The 15,460-nt window shown below is 20.1% G+C and overlaps 5 protein-coding genes across 5 annotated transcripts in view; 3 read left to right on the forward strand and 2 right to left on the reverse strand. All coding sequences in view use genetic code 6, as the record gives it.

Annotated features, from left to right (window-relative positions):
• Nucleotides 1–790: 790 nt before the first annotated feature.
• TTHERM_000831549 (hypothetical protein) lies at nucleotides 791–1,096 on the reverse strand (the record flags this gene model as incomplete). Its single annotated transcript, XM_012797024.1, has 1 exon — nucleotides 791–1,096. The coding sequence occupies one exon, from the start codon at nucleotides 1,094–1,096 to the stop codon at nucleotides 791–793; it is 306 nt and encodes a 101-aa protein (XP_012652478.1).
• TTHERM_00831550 (hypothetical protein) lies at nucleotides 1,080–3,279 on the forward strand. The gene has a single exon (XM_001013660.2). The coding sequence runs from the start codon at nucleotides 1,116–1,118 to the stop codon at nucleotides 3,081–3,083; it is 1,968 nt and encodes a 655-aa protein (XP_001013660.2). The 5' UTR covers nucleotides 1,080–1,115; the 3' UTR covers nucleotides 3,084–3,279.
• A 237-nt stretch (nucleotides 3,280–3,516) lies between these two features.
• TTHERM_00831570 (hypothetical protein) lies at nucleotides 3,517–8,098 on the forward strand. Its single transcript, XM_001013662.2, has 2 exons — nucleotides 3,517–4,106; nucleotides 6,484–8,098. The coding sequence occupies exons 1-2, from the start codon at nucleotides 3,557–3,559 to the stop codon at nucleotides 7,899–7,901; spliced, it is 1,968 nt and encodes a 655-aa protein (XP_001013662.2). The 5' UTR covers nucleotides 3,517–3,556; the 3' UTR covers nucleotides 7,902–8,098.
• Nucleotides 8,099–10,359: 2,261 nt separating this feature from the next.
• On the forward strand, nucleotides 10,360–12,895 carry TTHERM_000831571 (hypothetical protein; the record flags this gene model as incomplete). The annotated part of the gene is made up of 8 exons (XM_012797025.1): nucleotides 10,360–10,430; nucleotides 10,690–10,779; nucleotides 11,101–11,199; nucleotides 11,446–11,535; nucleotides 11,795–11,884; nucleotides 12,144–12,233; nucleotides 12,478–12,567; nucleotides 12,796–12,895. The coding sequence occupies 8 exons, from the start codon at nucleotides 10,360–10,362 to the stop codon at nucleotides 12,893–12,895; spliced, it is 720 nt and encodes a 239-aa protein (XP_012652479.1).
• Nucleotides 12,896–15,442: 2,547 nt separating this feature from the next.
• TTHERM_00831600 (hypothetical protein) overlaps nucleotides 15,443–15,460 on the reverse strand; it is a gene marked incomplete at both ends in the record, with an annotated part of 727 nt that continues 709 nt past the window's right edge. The window contains one exon of the mRNA XM_001013665.3: nucleotides 15,443–15,460. This exon is cut by the window's right edge and continues 232 nt beyond it. Within this exon, the coding sequence (XP_001013665.3) occupies nucleotides 15,443–15,460 (18 nt within the window).

Below are 15,460 nucleotides of genomic sequence, written 5' to 3' on the forward strand. Positions count from 1 at the left end.
TCTCAATCCAAAATAAATAAAGTGTTTTTACCCAACTTAAAGTGTCAAATTTGAGAGATTAATGCACTTTTCTAAACCAGAAGCTAAGCCTTATACTCCTTCATCACCAATTAAAATAGAACTTTTTAAATATCGAAGAAAAAAGATATAATTTAATAGTTAATTAGAAGGAAAAAATGAAGATAAAATATGAAATAATAAGATTAATTAATTAATTTAGTTAAATTAACAAAGAACGAAAAAAAAAGCTAGTACAATAAAAAGAAAAAGGAAAAAATAAATAATTTAAAAATGAAAATTGAAATAAAAATTAAGTTAAAATATCTAAAAAATGTTTGTTTTAATAAAAATCAATGAATAATGATGAGAATATCTATTAAAAAATATTGATAATAATAAAAATAATATTTTAATTAAATATACTTCATCTTAATATGGAGAGCCTAATGAGATTAAAGTGAAGAGTTTTAAAACTTTTTTTATTAATTTAAATAAATTTAAAGGATATTAATGAAAAAATTAATAATTACTTCTTCTAAATTTTTGTAATATTTAATCTATTATATCATTTCTTTTTTTTCAAAAATATTGAATAACAATTTGTCGAATTTAATTAATTAATTATAAAAGGATAAAAAGAACAAATACAATACAAAATAATAATTATCAAATATTAATTTATAAACTTCATAACTTTTTATTTACAAGCAATCAAAATTTTACATTGTACTTTCGAATTATTTGATTATAAAATGGAAAAAAATTTTACAATAAAAAATTTTTTTGGTTTTCATTTCATCTATTTACAGGATTAAATTCTTTTCAATTTAGTATTTTTTTCTAATTTTTTTTTCCTTTCAGTTTTTAAAAATACAATTTTTTTTTTCTTTTCGAAATCCAATTTAAAAATATTTTTAATTAGAATAATACTTTTAAAATTTACCTTCTAATAGATATAATCTTTATTTATTTACTTATTTCTTTTATAATTTCTATGATAAAATTTCAATCTTCTAATTTTTATTTAATAAATCAAAGTAATCTCAAAAATTTAAGATTTTAAGTTTTATAATAAAAAATATATCTAACTAAGCATATTCAATCAATAAAATAAAATGGATTAATTAGCTCCCAATAGTATTCCTATTCAATAAAATTGTATCTTTCATCCTCAAAATAAACTTGCCTTTATCTAAGTTAATTAAATTTCATCCCTTCCTAGCTCTAACATATTCTAATGTATTGATTGCTTCGAAAAAGATTTACAATTTAGAGGTGACAATTACATACTCATCTAAAAAATTTTTGAAAATTCAGATTCTGATTTTCATTCTCAATGGCCACCTCTCAATGATTAACAGATTGTTCAGAATATTCATTTGAAGGCTATGAATCTCAATTCAACATAAAGCATCCTTAATTAAATCAATTCTTACTTCACTTAGCTAAAAGATGAAATCATTAAAAAAATAGATGTCGCTTAGAAAAAAGCAATCAATCAAGCTCTTGAAATGCCTTTTGGTAAAGAGTAAATTTTGAAAAGGTATCAAGAAATATCTTAAATTCAAAACTTAAAATAACTGCTCATATAAGACTAGAATAAGTCTTTTGAGCTCTACCAAAAGTCGTGTAAAGAATTTATTTAGTAAGTAGAATTAAATAAAAGTAAAAATACTCAGCTGCTTTAAGAGTTGCTCAATCAATGCGACTAAATTCAACAATAAATCGATTTTGATAGATTAAACAAAAGCAAAGTATTTTTATTATATTTTTTAGATTAGCTTAACCTTTTTGAAGATTAAACTTAAAGCCAAGTTAGCTCTGATAATCACTTAAATAATAATTTATTAGCATAACAAGATAATAGTAAAATAGATTAATTAATGAATTTAATTTCTAACAAAACCAATTATTGCAGTGAATAGTTTTTGAATCAAGTTAGACAATAGATGTAAAAGCTAAATCTCTTTATTGAATAAATTTCATTTGATAAAATATATAAAGAAGGTAAAAAATCTATACAATTTTCAGAATTAAATGATGAAAAAATAAACAGTGTTAATGAATATGTTGAGCATTTGATCAAATTATAAGATGATCCTTAACACCTCTAATCAGTTAAGAATTCATTTTAAATATCGAATCTATTCAATGTCCTTGATAATAAATTCAATTTTATCTCAGATAATTATCGAGATAACTTAATGAGATACTTAATTGAAACATATCCATTTTCAAAAAATATAAACACAGACCAAATGTTCACTGAAGAATAAAGCTTTAATATTGTGAGGAGTCTAGAAACAAATTATATTAAAGGGCTTATTAAAATAGTAAAAAAGAAATAGAATCTAAGTGAAAATCAATAAAATTTTGATGATAGTAAAATATGCAGAGTTCAATAAAAAATACTAAAATTATTTAGTTTTGAAAAATTTGAATTTGAAAATATTTTAAAACAATTTCCTATATTTAATTTATTATTATTAAAAGGGAAAAGTATCTTGAATGAACTATAATTTTAGAAAAGCACTATTTATGATGGAAACTAACGAATAGAAATAGTTAAAAATATGAATAGCTAATTTGAAATTTCTATAAATGAAACAAACTACTAAGGGAATTATAAAGGCAGTGAAACGAATTGCATTTCTTAGATATTGGATAGAGATAAAAAATACATATTTAGGATTAAATTACAAAAGGATTCTTATGGTTATTTTATGATAGGATTGATGAAAAATGAACAATTCAATAGCTTTTAGGGATATAATGATTAAATGAGTTACTATTTTGGATTAGAAAATAATAAGATAAATCACTTAGGATATTATGGAATAGATAAATTTGTAAAAGGAGATCCGACATTATTGCTAGATGAAAATAGTGCTTTAGAGTTGAGAGTTTGGTTAGAAGGATAGTAAGTTGAAGTATTAAATTACCCATATTACTCCTATAAAGTTGAAATCTAAGATGAATATAAATAAAATCTATCTTAAAAAGATCTATGTTTATATTTGTATTTACGTGGTCAATAACAAAAATATATCCTAAAAGAAGCATTAGTAGTTGAGTAATTTTGAAAATTAAAATAAGGATGAAATTAAAAATGAAATAATTAAATAAATCAATGAATGAATGATTTAAAAATAATAGTTGAATTTGTATTTTAATTTAAGCATAGAAATTTAAATTATAATCATTAATAATAAAAACAATAGAGTAAATAAAAATAAATTGCATTATATGTATTTTATATTTTATTAGTTCAATAAAAGATTGTAAAACAAATTAGATTTTAGGTGTGTTTTAATCTAAATCCATATTAAAAATATTTTAAATTAGAATAATAGTTCTTATTTTAAAATATCCATTAAATATTCTAATAGATATATTTAATTTTTATTTATTTACTTATTTCTTTTTTACTTTCTATGATAAAATTTCGATCTTCTGATTTTTATTTAATAAATCAAAACAATATCAAAAATTTAAGATTTTAAGTTTTGTAATAAATAATATATCTAACTAAAGAATATTCAATTAATCAAATAAAATGGATTAATTAACTCAAAATAGTATTCCTATTCAATAAAGTTGTATTTTTCATCCTCAAAATAAACTTGCTTTTATCTAAGTTAATGAAATTTCATCCCTTCCTAACTCTAACATATTCTAATGTGTTGATTGTTTCGAATAAGATTTGCAATTTAGAGGTGCCAATTACATGCTCATCTAAAAAATTATTGAAAATTCAGATTCTGATTTTCATTATAAATGGCCACCTCTCAATGATTAGCAGATCATTCAGAATATTCATTTGAAGGCTAAGAATCTCAATTCAACATAAAGCGTCCTAAATTAAATCAATTCTTACTTCACTTAGCTAAAAGATGAAATCATTTAAAAAATTGATGTCGCTTAGAAAAAAGCAATCAATCAAGCTCTCGAAATGCCTTTTGGCAAAGAGTAAATTTTGAAAAGATATCAAGAAATATCTTAAATTCAAAACTTAAAATAACTGCTCATGTAAGATTAGAATAAGTCTTTTGCACTCTATCAAAAATCGTGTAAAGAATTCATTTAGTAAGTAGAATTAAATAAAGGTAAAAATACTCAGCTGCTTTAAGAGTTGCTCAATTAATGCGACTAAATTCAACAGTTAATTGATTTTGATAGATTAAACAAAAGTAAAGTATTTTTATTAGATTTTTTAGATTAGTTTAACTTTTTTGAAGAGTAAACATAAAGTCAAGTCAGCTCTGAAAATCACTTAAATAATAATATATTACCATAATAAGATAATAGCAAAATAGATTAATTAATGAAATTAATTTCTAACAAAACAAATTATTGCAGTGAAGAGTTTTTGAATCAAATTAGACAATAAATGTAAAAACTAAGTCTCTTTTTTGAATAAATTTCATTTGACAAAATGAATCAAGAAGGTAAAAATGCTATCCGATTTTCAGAATTAAATGATGAAAAAATAAACAGTGTAAATGAATATGTTGAGCATTTGATCAAAATATAAGATGATCCTTAACACCTCTAATCAATTAAGAATTCATTTTAAATATCAAATCTACTTAATGTTTTTGATAATAAATTCAATTTTATCTCAAATAATTATCGAGATAACATGATGAGATACTTAATAGAAACATATCCATTTTCAAAAAATATAAACACAGACGAAATGTTCTCTGAAGAATAAAGCTTTAATATTTTGAGGAATCTAGAAACAAATTATATAAAAGAGTTTGTTAAAATAGTAAAAAAGAAATAGATTCTAAATGAAAACCAATAAAACTTTGATAATAGTTAGACATATATAGTTCAATAAAAAATACTAGAATCATTTAGATTTGAAAAACCAGAATTTGAAAATACCTTAAAACAATTTCCTATCTTTGATTTATTATTGTTAAAAGAGAAGAATGTATTGAATGAATTATAATTTTAGAAAAGCAATTTATATGATGGAAACTAGAGAATAGAAATAGTTAAAAATATAAATAACTAATTTGAAATTTCTATAAATCATGCTAACTACTAAGGGCAATATAAAAATTATTCTATTTATTGCATTTCTTAGATATTGGAAAGAGATAAAAAATACATATTTAGGATTTAATTTCAAAAGGGAGATAAGGGTTGTTTTAAGATAGGATTAATGAAAAATGAGAATTTCAATAGCAATTGTGGATATTGTGATAAAATGAGCTACTATTTTAAATTAGAAAATAATAAGATGAAATACTATGGAGGTAATGGAATAGATAAATTTGTAAAAGGAGATAAGACACAAATGCTAGATGAAAATAGTACTTTAGAGTTGAGAGTTTGGCTAGAAGGATAGTAAGTTAAGGTATTAAATTACCCAGATTATTCCTATTAAGTTGAAATCTAAGATTAATATAAATAAAATCTATTTTAAAAAGATCTATGTTTATTTTTCTATTTATTGGGGCACTAAGATAAATATATCTTAAAAGAAGCATTAATAGTTGATTAATTTTGAAAAATAAAGTAAGGAGGAAATTTAAAATCAAATAAATGAATGAATGATTTAAAAATATAGTTAAATTTGTTTTTTTATTTAAATATAAAGATTCGAATGATAATTATTAATAATAAATACAATGTAGTGAAAAAATAATAGGCATATATATTATTTATTTTATATTTTATTGGTTGAGTATTGAAATCCAATATAAAATTAAATGTTTTTAACTAGAATATTGTTTCTTATTTTTAAAGATACATTAAATATTCTAATAGATATATATAATATTTATTTATTTATTTACTTATATAATTTATACTTTATATGATAAAATTTCAATCTCCTGATTTTTATTTAATAAATTAAAGCAAAAATTTAAGAGTTTAAATTTTGTAATAAATATATCTAAGCTTATTCATATAAAATGGATTAATTAGCTCCAAACAGTATTCCTATTCAATAAAATTGTAACTTTCATCCTCAAAATAAACTTGCTTTTATCTAAGTTAATGAAATTTCATCCCTTCCTAACTCTAACATATTCTAATGTGTTGATTGCTTTGAATAAGATTTGCAATTTAGAGGTGCCAATTACATGCTCATCTAAAAAATTATTGAAAATTCAGATTCTGATTTTCATTATAAATGGCCACCTCTCAATGATTAGCAGATCGTTCAGAATATTCATTTGAAAGCTATGAATCTCAATTCTACATAAAGCATCCTCAATTAAATCAATTCATACTTCACTTTGCTAAAAGATGAAATCATTAAAAAAATCGATGTTGCTTAGAAAAAAGCAATCAATTAAGCTCTCGAAATGCCTTTTGGTAAAGAGTAAATTTTGAAAAGGTATCAAGAAATTTCTTAAATTCAAAACTTAAAATCACTGCTCCTTTAAGATTAGAATAAGTCTTTTGCGCTCTACCAAAAGTAATGTAAAGAATTCATTTAGTAAATAGAGTTAAATAAAGGTAAAAATACACAGCTGCTCTAAGATTTGCTCAATTAATGCGATAATATTCAACAATTAATCGATTTTGACAAATTAAACAAAAGCAAAGTATTTTTATTAGATTTTTTAGATTAGTTTAACTTTTTTGAAGATTAAATATAAAGTCAAGTCAGGGCTGATAATAACTTAAATAATAATATTTTACCATAACAAGATAATAGTAAAATAGATTAATTAATGAAATTAATTTCTAACAAAACAAATTATTGCAGTGAAGTGTTTTTGAATCAAATTAGACAATAAATGTAAAAACTAAGTCTCTTTTTTGAATAAATTTCATTTGACAAAATGAATTAAGAAGGTAAAAAATCTATCCGATTTTCAGAATTAAATGATGAAAAAATAAACAGTGTAAATGAATATGTTGAGCATTTGATCTAAATATAAGATGATCCTTAACACCTCTAATCAGTTAAGAATTCATTTTAAATATCAAATCTACTTAATGTTTTTGATAATAAATTCAATTTTATCTCAAATAATTATCGAGATAACATGATGAGATACTTAATAGAAACATATCCATTTTCAAAAAATATAAACACAGACCAAATGTTCTCTGAAGAATAAAGCTTTAACATTTTGAGGAGTCTAGAATCAAATTATATAAAAGAGTTTGTTAAAATAGTAAAAAAGAAATAGATTCTAAATGAAAACCAATAAAACTTTGATAACAGTTAGACATATATAGTTCAATAAAAAATACTAGAATCATTTAGATTTAAAAAACCTGAATTTGAAAATACCTTAAAACAATTTCCAATCTTTGATTTATTATTGTTAAAAGGGAAGAATATCTTGAATGAATTATAATTTTAGAAAAGCAGTTTTTATGATGGAAACTAGAGAATAGAAATAGTCAAAAATATGAATAACTAATTTGAAATTTCTACAAATGAAGCTAGGTACTAAGGGCGTTACAAAAATTGTTATAGTAATTGCATTTCTTAGATATTGGAAAGAGATAAAAAATACATATTTAGGATTTAATTTCAAAAGGGAGATTAGGGTTATTTTAAGATAGGATTAATGAAAAATGAGAATTTCAATAAAAATTTAGGACATTATGATCAAATGAGCTACTATTTTAGATTTGAAAATAATAAGATGAAATACTCAGGAGGTGATGGAATAGATAAATTTGTAAAAGGAGATAAGACATAATTGCTAGATGAAAATAGTACTTTAGAGTTGAGAGTTTGGCTAGAAAGATAGTAAGTTGAGGTATTAAATTACCCAGATTATTCCTATTAAGTAGAAATCTAAGATTAATATAAATAAAATCTATCTTAAAAAGATCTATGCTTATATTTCAATTTATATAATCACTAACAAAAATATATCTTAAAAGAAGCATTAATAGTTGATTAATTTTGAAAAATAAAGTAAGGAGGAAATAAAAAATCAAATAAATGAATGATAATAGTTGAATGAATTTGTTTATAAATTTAAATATTGAGATTTGAATAATAAAAATGAGTAATTCAGAAAAAAATAATAGTCATAATATGTATTTTATATTTTATTGGTTGAGTAAAGTTAGTGTAAAGAAAACTAACTATTAGGTCTGTCTTAATAATTTGTTCTAATTTTTCTCATGATTTTTTTCTCAAATAAATATTCTAAAAATACATTTTTTTAATAAGCTAAAATATTTTTATTAGTGAAAATTCAATAATATAAGAAAAAGATAGATAACTAAATAAATAAATAAATACTTTAATACACCACTTAAAAATACATAAAATTATATAGAATTCTGAATATTAGTTTTTAATTTATGAATTCTTAAAATAAAATAGTTTACAATTTTCAAACCAAATAAATATTTTTCTTTTTAGAATCTATTTATTGAATTTCTATCTTTAAAAAATAATTAAAAATATTTTTAAAGCTTATACTGGAAAATTTAATTTATTTCAAAGATATAATTGGATTATAAAGGTTTGCTTAAAACTCTTAACTAGAGATATTAAATTTTATTTAACCTCTGTCCTTATTTTTTAGATTCTAAAGTATTTGCTCTGATAAATATGAAAAATAAGCAAAATTTTGGCCAATATTTATACTGAAATCATAAGATATTTTATTTACATCATCTCTTAAACATTAACTTTAAGCTTCTAATTTATGTATGGATCTTTTCTTAAAGCAAAAAAAATAGTTTTTTTAAAATATTAAAAGTTACCTATCTAATTTTAATAAAATCACATATAGATGCATTTGAAATATCATGATTTGTGATACTTCAAATAATTTTTATATAAATAATGAATATTTTTTTTTCTAAATCTATTTTATGATAGGTAATACTTTTTTTACCTATTGGCCCTAAAATGCTCCAATTGTATATTCTCTATAGTAAATATTAAATTAATTTTTTTGTGATATCTCTTCATAGTACCAAATATATAAATTAATATTTGATAATTAATTAATTAATTATTATATTTATTTGTTCTTTTTATCCATTTAAAATTAATTAATTAATTAAATTTCATAAATTGCTATTCAATATTTTTGAAAAAAAATAAATGATGTAATAGATTAAAAAATATAATAATTTGGAAGAAGTAATTATTAATTTTTTTATTAATATCCTTTAAATTTATATAAATTAATAAAAAAAGTTTTTAAGCTCTTCACTTTTATCTCATTAGGTTCTCCATATTGATCTGAAGTATAATTAATTAAAAAAATTACTTTTATTATTGTTAATATTTTTTGTACATTTAATTTTCAATTTATTTAAATAAATAATTTTTATAAAAGAGATTATCATCAATTTATTGATTTTTACAAAAACAAACATTTTTTAGCTATTTTAACAAAATTTTCATTTCAATTTTTAATAATTTATTATTTGATATTTTTTCTTCGTTTTTTGCTATTAAAACCAACACTTAATAAAAGCAGTTTATTTTTTTTGCACTGTAATATTTTTATTTATAAAAGTTAATTTAAAAAATTTAAGATCTTTTAATTTATTTGATTTGCTTTCCTTTTTCTTTTTATTATGATTTCTTATTTTTTCATTCTTTGTTGATTTTATTGATTAATCTTACTATTTCATATTATTTCTTCATTTTTTCCACCTAATTAATAGAGTAAAATGCCTATTTAATTTATAAAAGGCAAAATGTAATATATCTTAATAACATAATAAATAAAGCTAAATTAGCTTATAGCAGCTTTATTTTTGAGTTTTTAGAAAGCTTTAAATTCACAAAATGTAAAATTTGAAATAATATTTATGATAAAATGTCATTTTTTTGAAAAATTTTTTCTTTTTCTTTTTATTGTGCTTTCTTTTTTTTTTGTTCTTTCTTTGTTAATTTAGCTCATCATTTTATTTTCAACTTTTGCTTTTATTATTAATTAATTAATCTTATTATTTCATATTTTTTCTTCATTTTTTCCTTATAATTAACTATTTAATGATATATTTTTTCTTCAATATTTAAAAAGTTACAATTAAATTGGTGATGAAGGTGCATCAGATTTAGCACATTACATTTTGGCACTTTATCTTTAGTAAAAACAGTTTATTTGTTTTGGATTGTGATATTTTAAATTATAAAGACTAATTAAAAACAATAAAGCTCTTTTTTCTTTTTCTTTTTATTGTGCTTTTTTTTTTTGTTCTTTCTTTGTTAATTTAGCTCATCATTTTATTTTCAACTTTGCTTTTATTATAAATTAATAAATCTTATTATTTCATATTTTTTCTTCATTTTTTCCTTCTAATTAACTATTTAATGATATATTTTTTCTTCAATATTTAAAAAGGGACAATTAAATTGGTGATTTAAAAAGTAGAAATAAAATTTGTGCAATGGGTGCATCAGGCTTAGGTTCTGCTTTAGCAAATTGCATTAATCTCTCAAATTTGACACTTGACCTTTAGTAAAAACAGTTTATTTGTTTTGGATTCTGATATTTTAAATTATAAAAACTAATTAAAAATAATAAAACTCTTTTTTCTTTTTCTTTTTATTGTGCTTTCTTTTTTTTTTGTTCTTTCTTTGTTAATTTAGCTCATCATTTTATTTTCAACTTTTGCTTTTATTATTAATTAATTAATCTTATTATTTCATATTTTTTCTTCATTTTTTCCTTCTAATTAACTATTTAATGATATATTTTTTCTTCAATATTTAAAAAGTTAAAATTAAATTGGTGCAAAGGGTGCATCAGGCTTAGGTTCTGGTTTAGCAAATTGCATTAATCTCTCAAATTTGACACTTGTACTTTAGTAAAAACAGTTTATTTGTTTTGGATTGTGATATTTTAAATTATAAAAACTAATTAAAAATAATAAAACTCTTTTTTCTTTTTATTTTATTGGGCTTTCTTTTTTTTTTTGTTCTTTCTTTGTTAATTTAGCTCATCATTTTATTTTCAACTTTTGCTTTTATTATTAATGGTAATTATGTTTTAAGTGCGCACATTGCGCACTGCGAAATATCTTTTAATAGTTTGTTTGACTTTTTCTTGTTTTTCGACTGATATTTTAATTAATTTGTACTTCTCTGTTTTACTTTTTAGCTTCGTTTTTTTCGAATCTTAATTAAAGTTTTTGGAAAGTTTTTTAAATTGGTGATGAAGGTGCATCAGGCTTAGGTTCTGGTTTAGCAAATTGCATTAATCTCTCAAATTTGACACTTGACCTTTAGTAAAAACAGTTTATTTGTTTTGGATTGTGATATTTTAAATTATAAAAACTAATTAAAAACAATAAAGCTCTTTTTTATTTTGCTTGCTTTTTTTTTGTTCTTTCTTTGTTAATTTAGCGCATCATTTTATTTTCAACTTTTTCTTTTATTATTAATTAATTAATCTTATTATTTCATATTTTTTCTTCATTTTCTATTTCTAATTAACTATTTAATAATATATTTTTTCTTCAATATTTAAAAAGGGACAATTAAATTGGTTATAAAGGTGCATCAGGCTTAGGTTCTGGTTTAGCAAATTGCATTAATCTCTCAAATTTGGCACTTTACCTTAGGTAAAAACAGTTTATTTTGTTTTGGATTGTGATATTTTAAATTATAAAAACTAATTAAAAACAATAAAGCTCTTTTTTCTTTTTCTTTTTATTTTGCTTGCTTTTTTTTTGTTCTTTCTTTGTTAATTTAGCGCATCATTTTATTTTCAACTTTTTCTTTTATTATTAATTAATTAATCTTATTATTTCATATTTTTTCTTCATTTTCTATTTCTAATTAACTATTTAATAATATATTTTTTCTTCAATATTTAAAAAGGGGCAATTAAATTGGTTATAAAGGTGCATCAGGCTTAGGTTCTGCTTTAGCAAATTGCATTAATCTCTCAAATTTGACAATTAATCTTCGGTAAAAACAGTTTATTTGTTTTGGATTATGATATTTAAAATTATAAAAACTAATTAAAAACAATAAAGCTCTTTTTTCTTTTTCTTTTTATTGTGTTTGTTTTATTTTTTGTTCTTTCTTTGTTAATTTAGCTCATCATTTTATTTTCAACTTTTGCTTTTATTATTAATTAATTAATCTTATTATTTCATATTTTTTCTTCATTTTTTCCTTCTAATTAACTATTTAATGATATATTTTTTCTTCAATATTTAAAAAGTAGAAATTCAATTGGTGCAATGGGTGCATCAGGCTTAGGTTCTGGTTTAGCAAAGTGCAATAATCTCTCAAATTTGACACTTAATCTTTTGTAAAAACAGTTTATTTGTTTTGGATTGTGATATTTTAAATTATAAAAACTAATTAAAAACAATAAAGCTCTTTTTTCTTTTCGTTTTTTTTGTTGTTCTTTCTTTGCTAATTTAGCTCATCATTTTATTTTCAACTTTTGCTTTTATTATTAATTAATCTATCTTATTATTTCATATTTTTTCTTCATTTTTTCCTTCTAATTAACTATTTTATGATATATTTTTTCTTCAATATTTAAAAAGTGAAAATTAAATTGGTGTAAAGGGTGCATCAGGCTTAGGTTCTGCTTTAGCAAATTGCATTAATCTCTCAAAATTGACACTTGAACTTAGGTAAAAACAGTTTATTTATATTGGATTGTGATATTTTAAATTACAAAAACAAATTAAAAACAATAAAGCTTTTTGAATTTATTTGATTACTTTTATTTGATTTATTTTTTTATCATTTTTATTCCTCACTAATATTATTCTATTTATTAATTTAAAGAATAATTTTAAATTTAAAAGTTTATTCTAAAGTGATATTTATTTAAAATTTACACAAATTTATTATAAAAGTTTTAGCTAAATGAATTTATCATAAAATTGCAAAGTAATGAACAAGTTTCTTAAATCAAAAAGATTAGTTGTCTATGATTTTTACACAAGCGTATGGTGAAAAAAGGATGAATAAATATAAAATGTTTGAATATTATTATATATTTTATTATATAATATTTTGAAAAAGTGTTTTTAACCTAAAATAATAAAAGATAGATATATTGACTTTATTATTGCATTTTATATTTATATTTATCATTCATATTTTTGTAAGTAAATAAAAAAATTAAAAAATAAAATATACTTAAATAAATTAAATCCTCTTAAGCAAACTCGCCGGTTTCTCCAAAAACGATCAAATAATTTGATACTTTTAGTGTTATATTAAATCTTATTAAATTATATAAATGATAAGCTTTTATATGCCAGTTATATTTTAATCTTAAATATTATTCATTAATCTTATTTCTATCCTTTTTTTATTTTTCATGATTAATTTATTAGATACCACGATTTAAATAAAATCTCAGGGAGAAATTAAATTTTACTTTTTATTTTAATTTTTGTGGTTTTAATAAAACCAAACAAATGGATTTTTAAAATATTTTTTTTATATTTTAAGATGTTCAAGCTATTTATTTTTATTATTATAAATTTTAAATGAATGGTAAAAAAATTGAATATAAAAATTGAAGAAAAATAAAATGAAAAAGATTTTGATAAATAAAATATATTTAGATTACATAAATAGATATTTATTTATTTATTTTCTTTCATTCAAATTTATTTTATCCATTATAAAACCTCATTTGATGAAATATTACAAAAATATAAATAAAATTAGTTTCTTCATTTATTTAGTCAATATAAATAATAAGCTATCCTAAACTGAAAAACATCCAATTGTTTACCAAGTTGATCTAATATTGTTAAAATAACCTAATTTACTTACTACTGTGTATCAGTTAGGATTTAAAACAAAAATATTTTTTATGATTAAAATTATAGTTGCTTGTCTTATATAAAATTGTATTTATTAGTAGCGTTAAAATATATGATTTCTTAAATTTACTAATACCTGAAAATTGTAAAGAATTTGATCCAACAATACATAATATTTGAAAAAAAGTTAAGAAATTGTGGCTTATTTTGTTATAAATAAAGAAAGACATGTTTGAGCTTTATATTTTTAACAATAGGGTCAAATAAGAAAATCAATCACTAATTACTTGAAAAATAAAAATAAATAAATAAATAAGTTAGCTCTAAAGAGATTTAATTTTTTTGTTGTAAAAGTAATCTTTAAAAATGATTAAAAAATTATTTTAATGTAATAAATGCATATTACAAGTTTGTAATGTTTTGAATATAAAAAATAAGCAAAACAATAAATTATTAAAAGTTAAAACTAAAATTTGAAAAATTTCATGAAATATTAAGAAAAAGAGAAAATAATTTAATCAAATATAAATCAGAAAAATTAATGTAAATAAATTTACATAAATAAAATGAATTATAAATAATAATTGAAATACAAGAATAAAAAACTAATTTAATTAAAATATTTATTTATTTTTATATTTTAGTAGTTTACTTTTATTTACTAATTTTGGAATAAGGATGAGTCTTCATTCATCCATTATTTAATGAAAATTAATTATTATTCTCAACAAAAATTTCTCAAATTAATTGGTCCATTTGAGTTTGAGAAATACCCTATCAAATTTCTTTTAATATTAAACTTAATTTTGAAAGAAAACAACCTACCATATCATATATCAGATTATAAAAAATAATTTTAAATTGTTTTAGAAGAAGAAATTTTTTGATAAACCAAAAATAAATAATGAAAAAAATGAAAAGATTTTTTTGTGTTTGATATATTGTTTATCAAGTCTTATTTTTAAAATATTTATTCTAAATTTTTATTGAAAAAAATTAAATCGATTTAATAATTAAAAAAATAAGATAATTAATTAATTAAAAATTTAAGGAAAAATTGTATTTAATTTTTAGAAGCGTTCATAAATAAATACATCAAATATAATATAATAAATTTACAATTAAACTCATAATAATAGCCCTAATTTTTAATTTAAGGCAATCATCTTTTTTAAAATAATAAAATCGTCTTCATTAAAATAATATCTTACCACAAATTAAATATTTTTAGAATGAATTATTAATAAAAGTAAAAAATAATTTTGTTTGATAAATGAATTATTAGGTTTTTAAATTTCGAAGAAATTAATTATCTTTTGCTTATGTAAGAATATTTAGATTGCTTGATTCGCACTTATTTCTAATTAATTCTGAAAATTTGATTAATTTAAAATATCGTCAATTAATTTTATCTATATCATAACAAATCTGGAAATAGAATAAATACCGTATTACCTCGATAAGATACTTTTTTAACTTCCGAGATAAGGAAAAAAAATTTAAAATAAAACCTCTAACCTCATTTCGTAATTTAACAATTTACGCACTGCGAGTTTCGAGGGAATACGGCGTTTATAAATTTTACTAATTCAATCAATAAAAGTAAATAAATAAAGTAGAAAATTTAAGCATGTTTTCTTATTAAAAATTACCATCATATTATTTTAGAAATAGCTTTATTATAATATTTAAAAATAAATTGATTTTAAATTTGCTTCTTATTTCAGATAGCCACATTATT

The sequence above is a fragment of the Tetrahymena thermophila genome (genome assembly GCF_000189635.1).
Source record: "Tetrahymena thermophila SB210 genomic scaffold scf_8254672, whole genome shotgun sequence".
NCBI lineage: Eukaryota > Ciliophora > Oligohymenophorea > Hymenostomatida > Tetrahymenidae > Tetrahymena > Tetrahymena thermophila.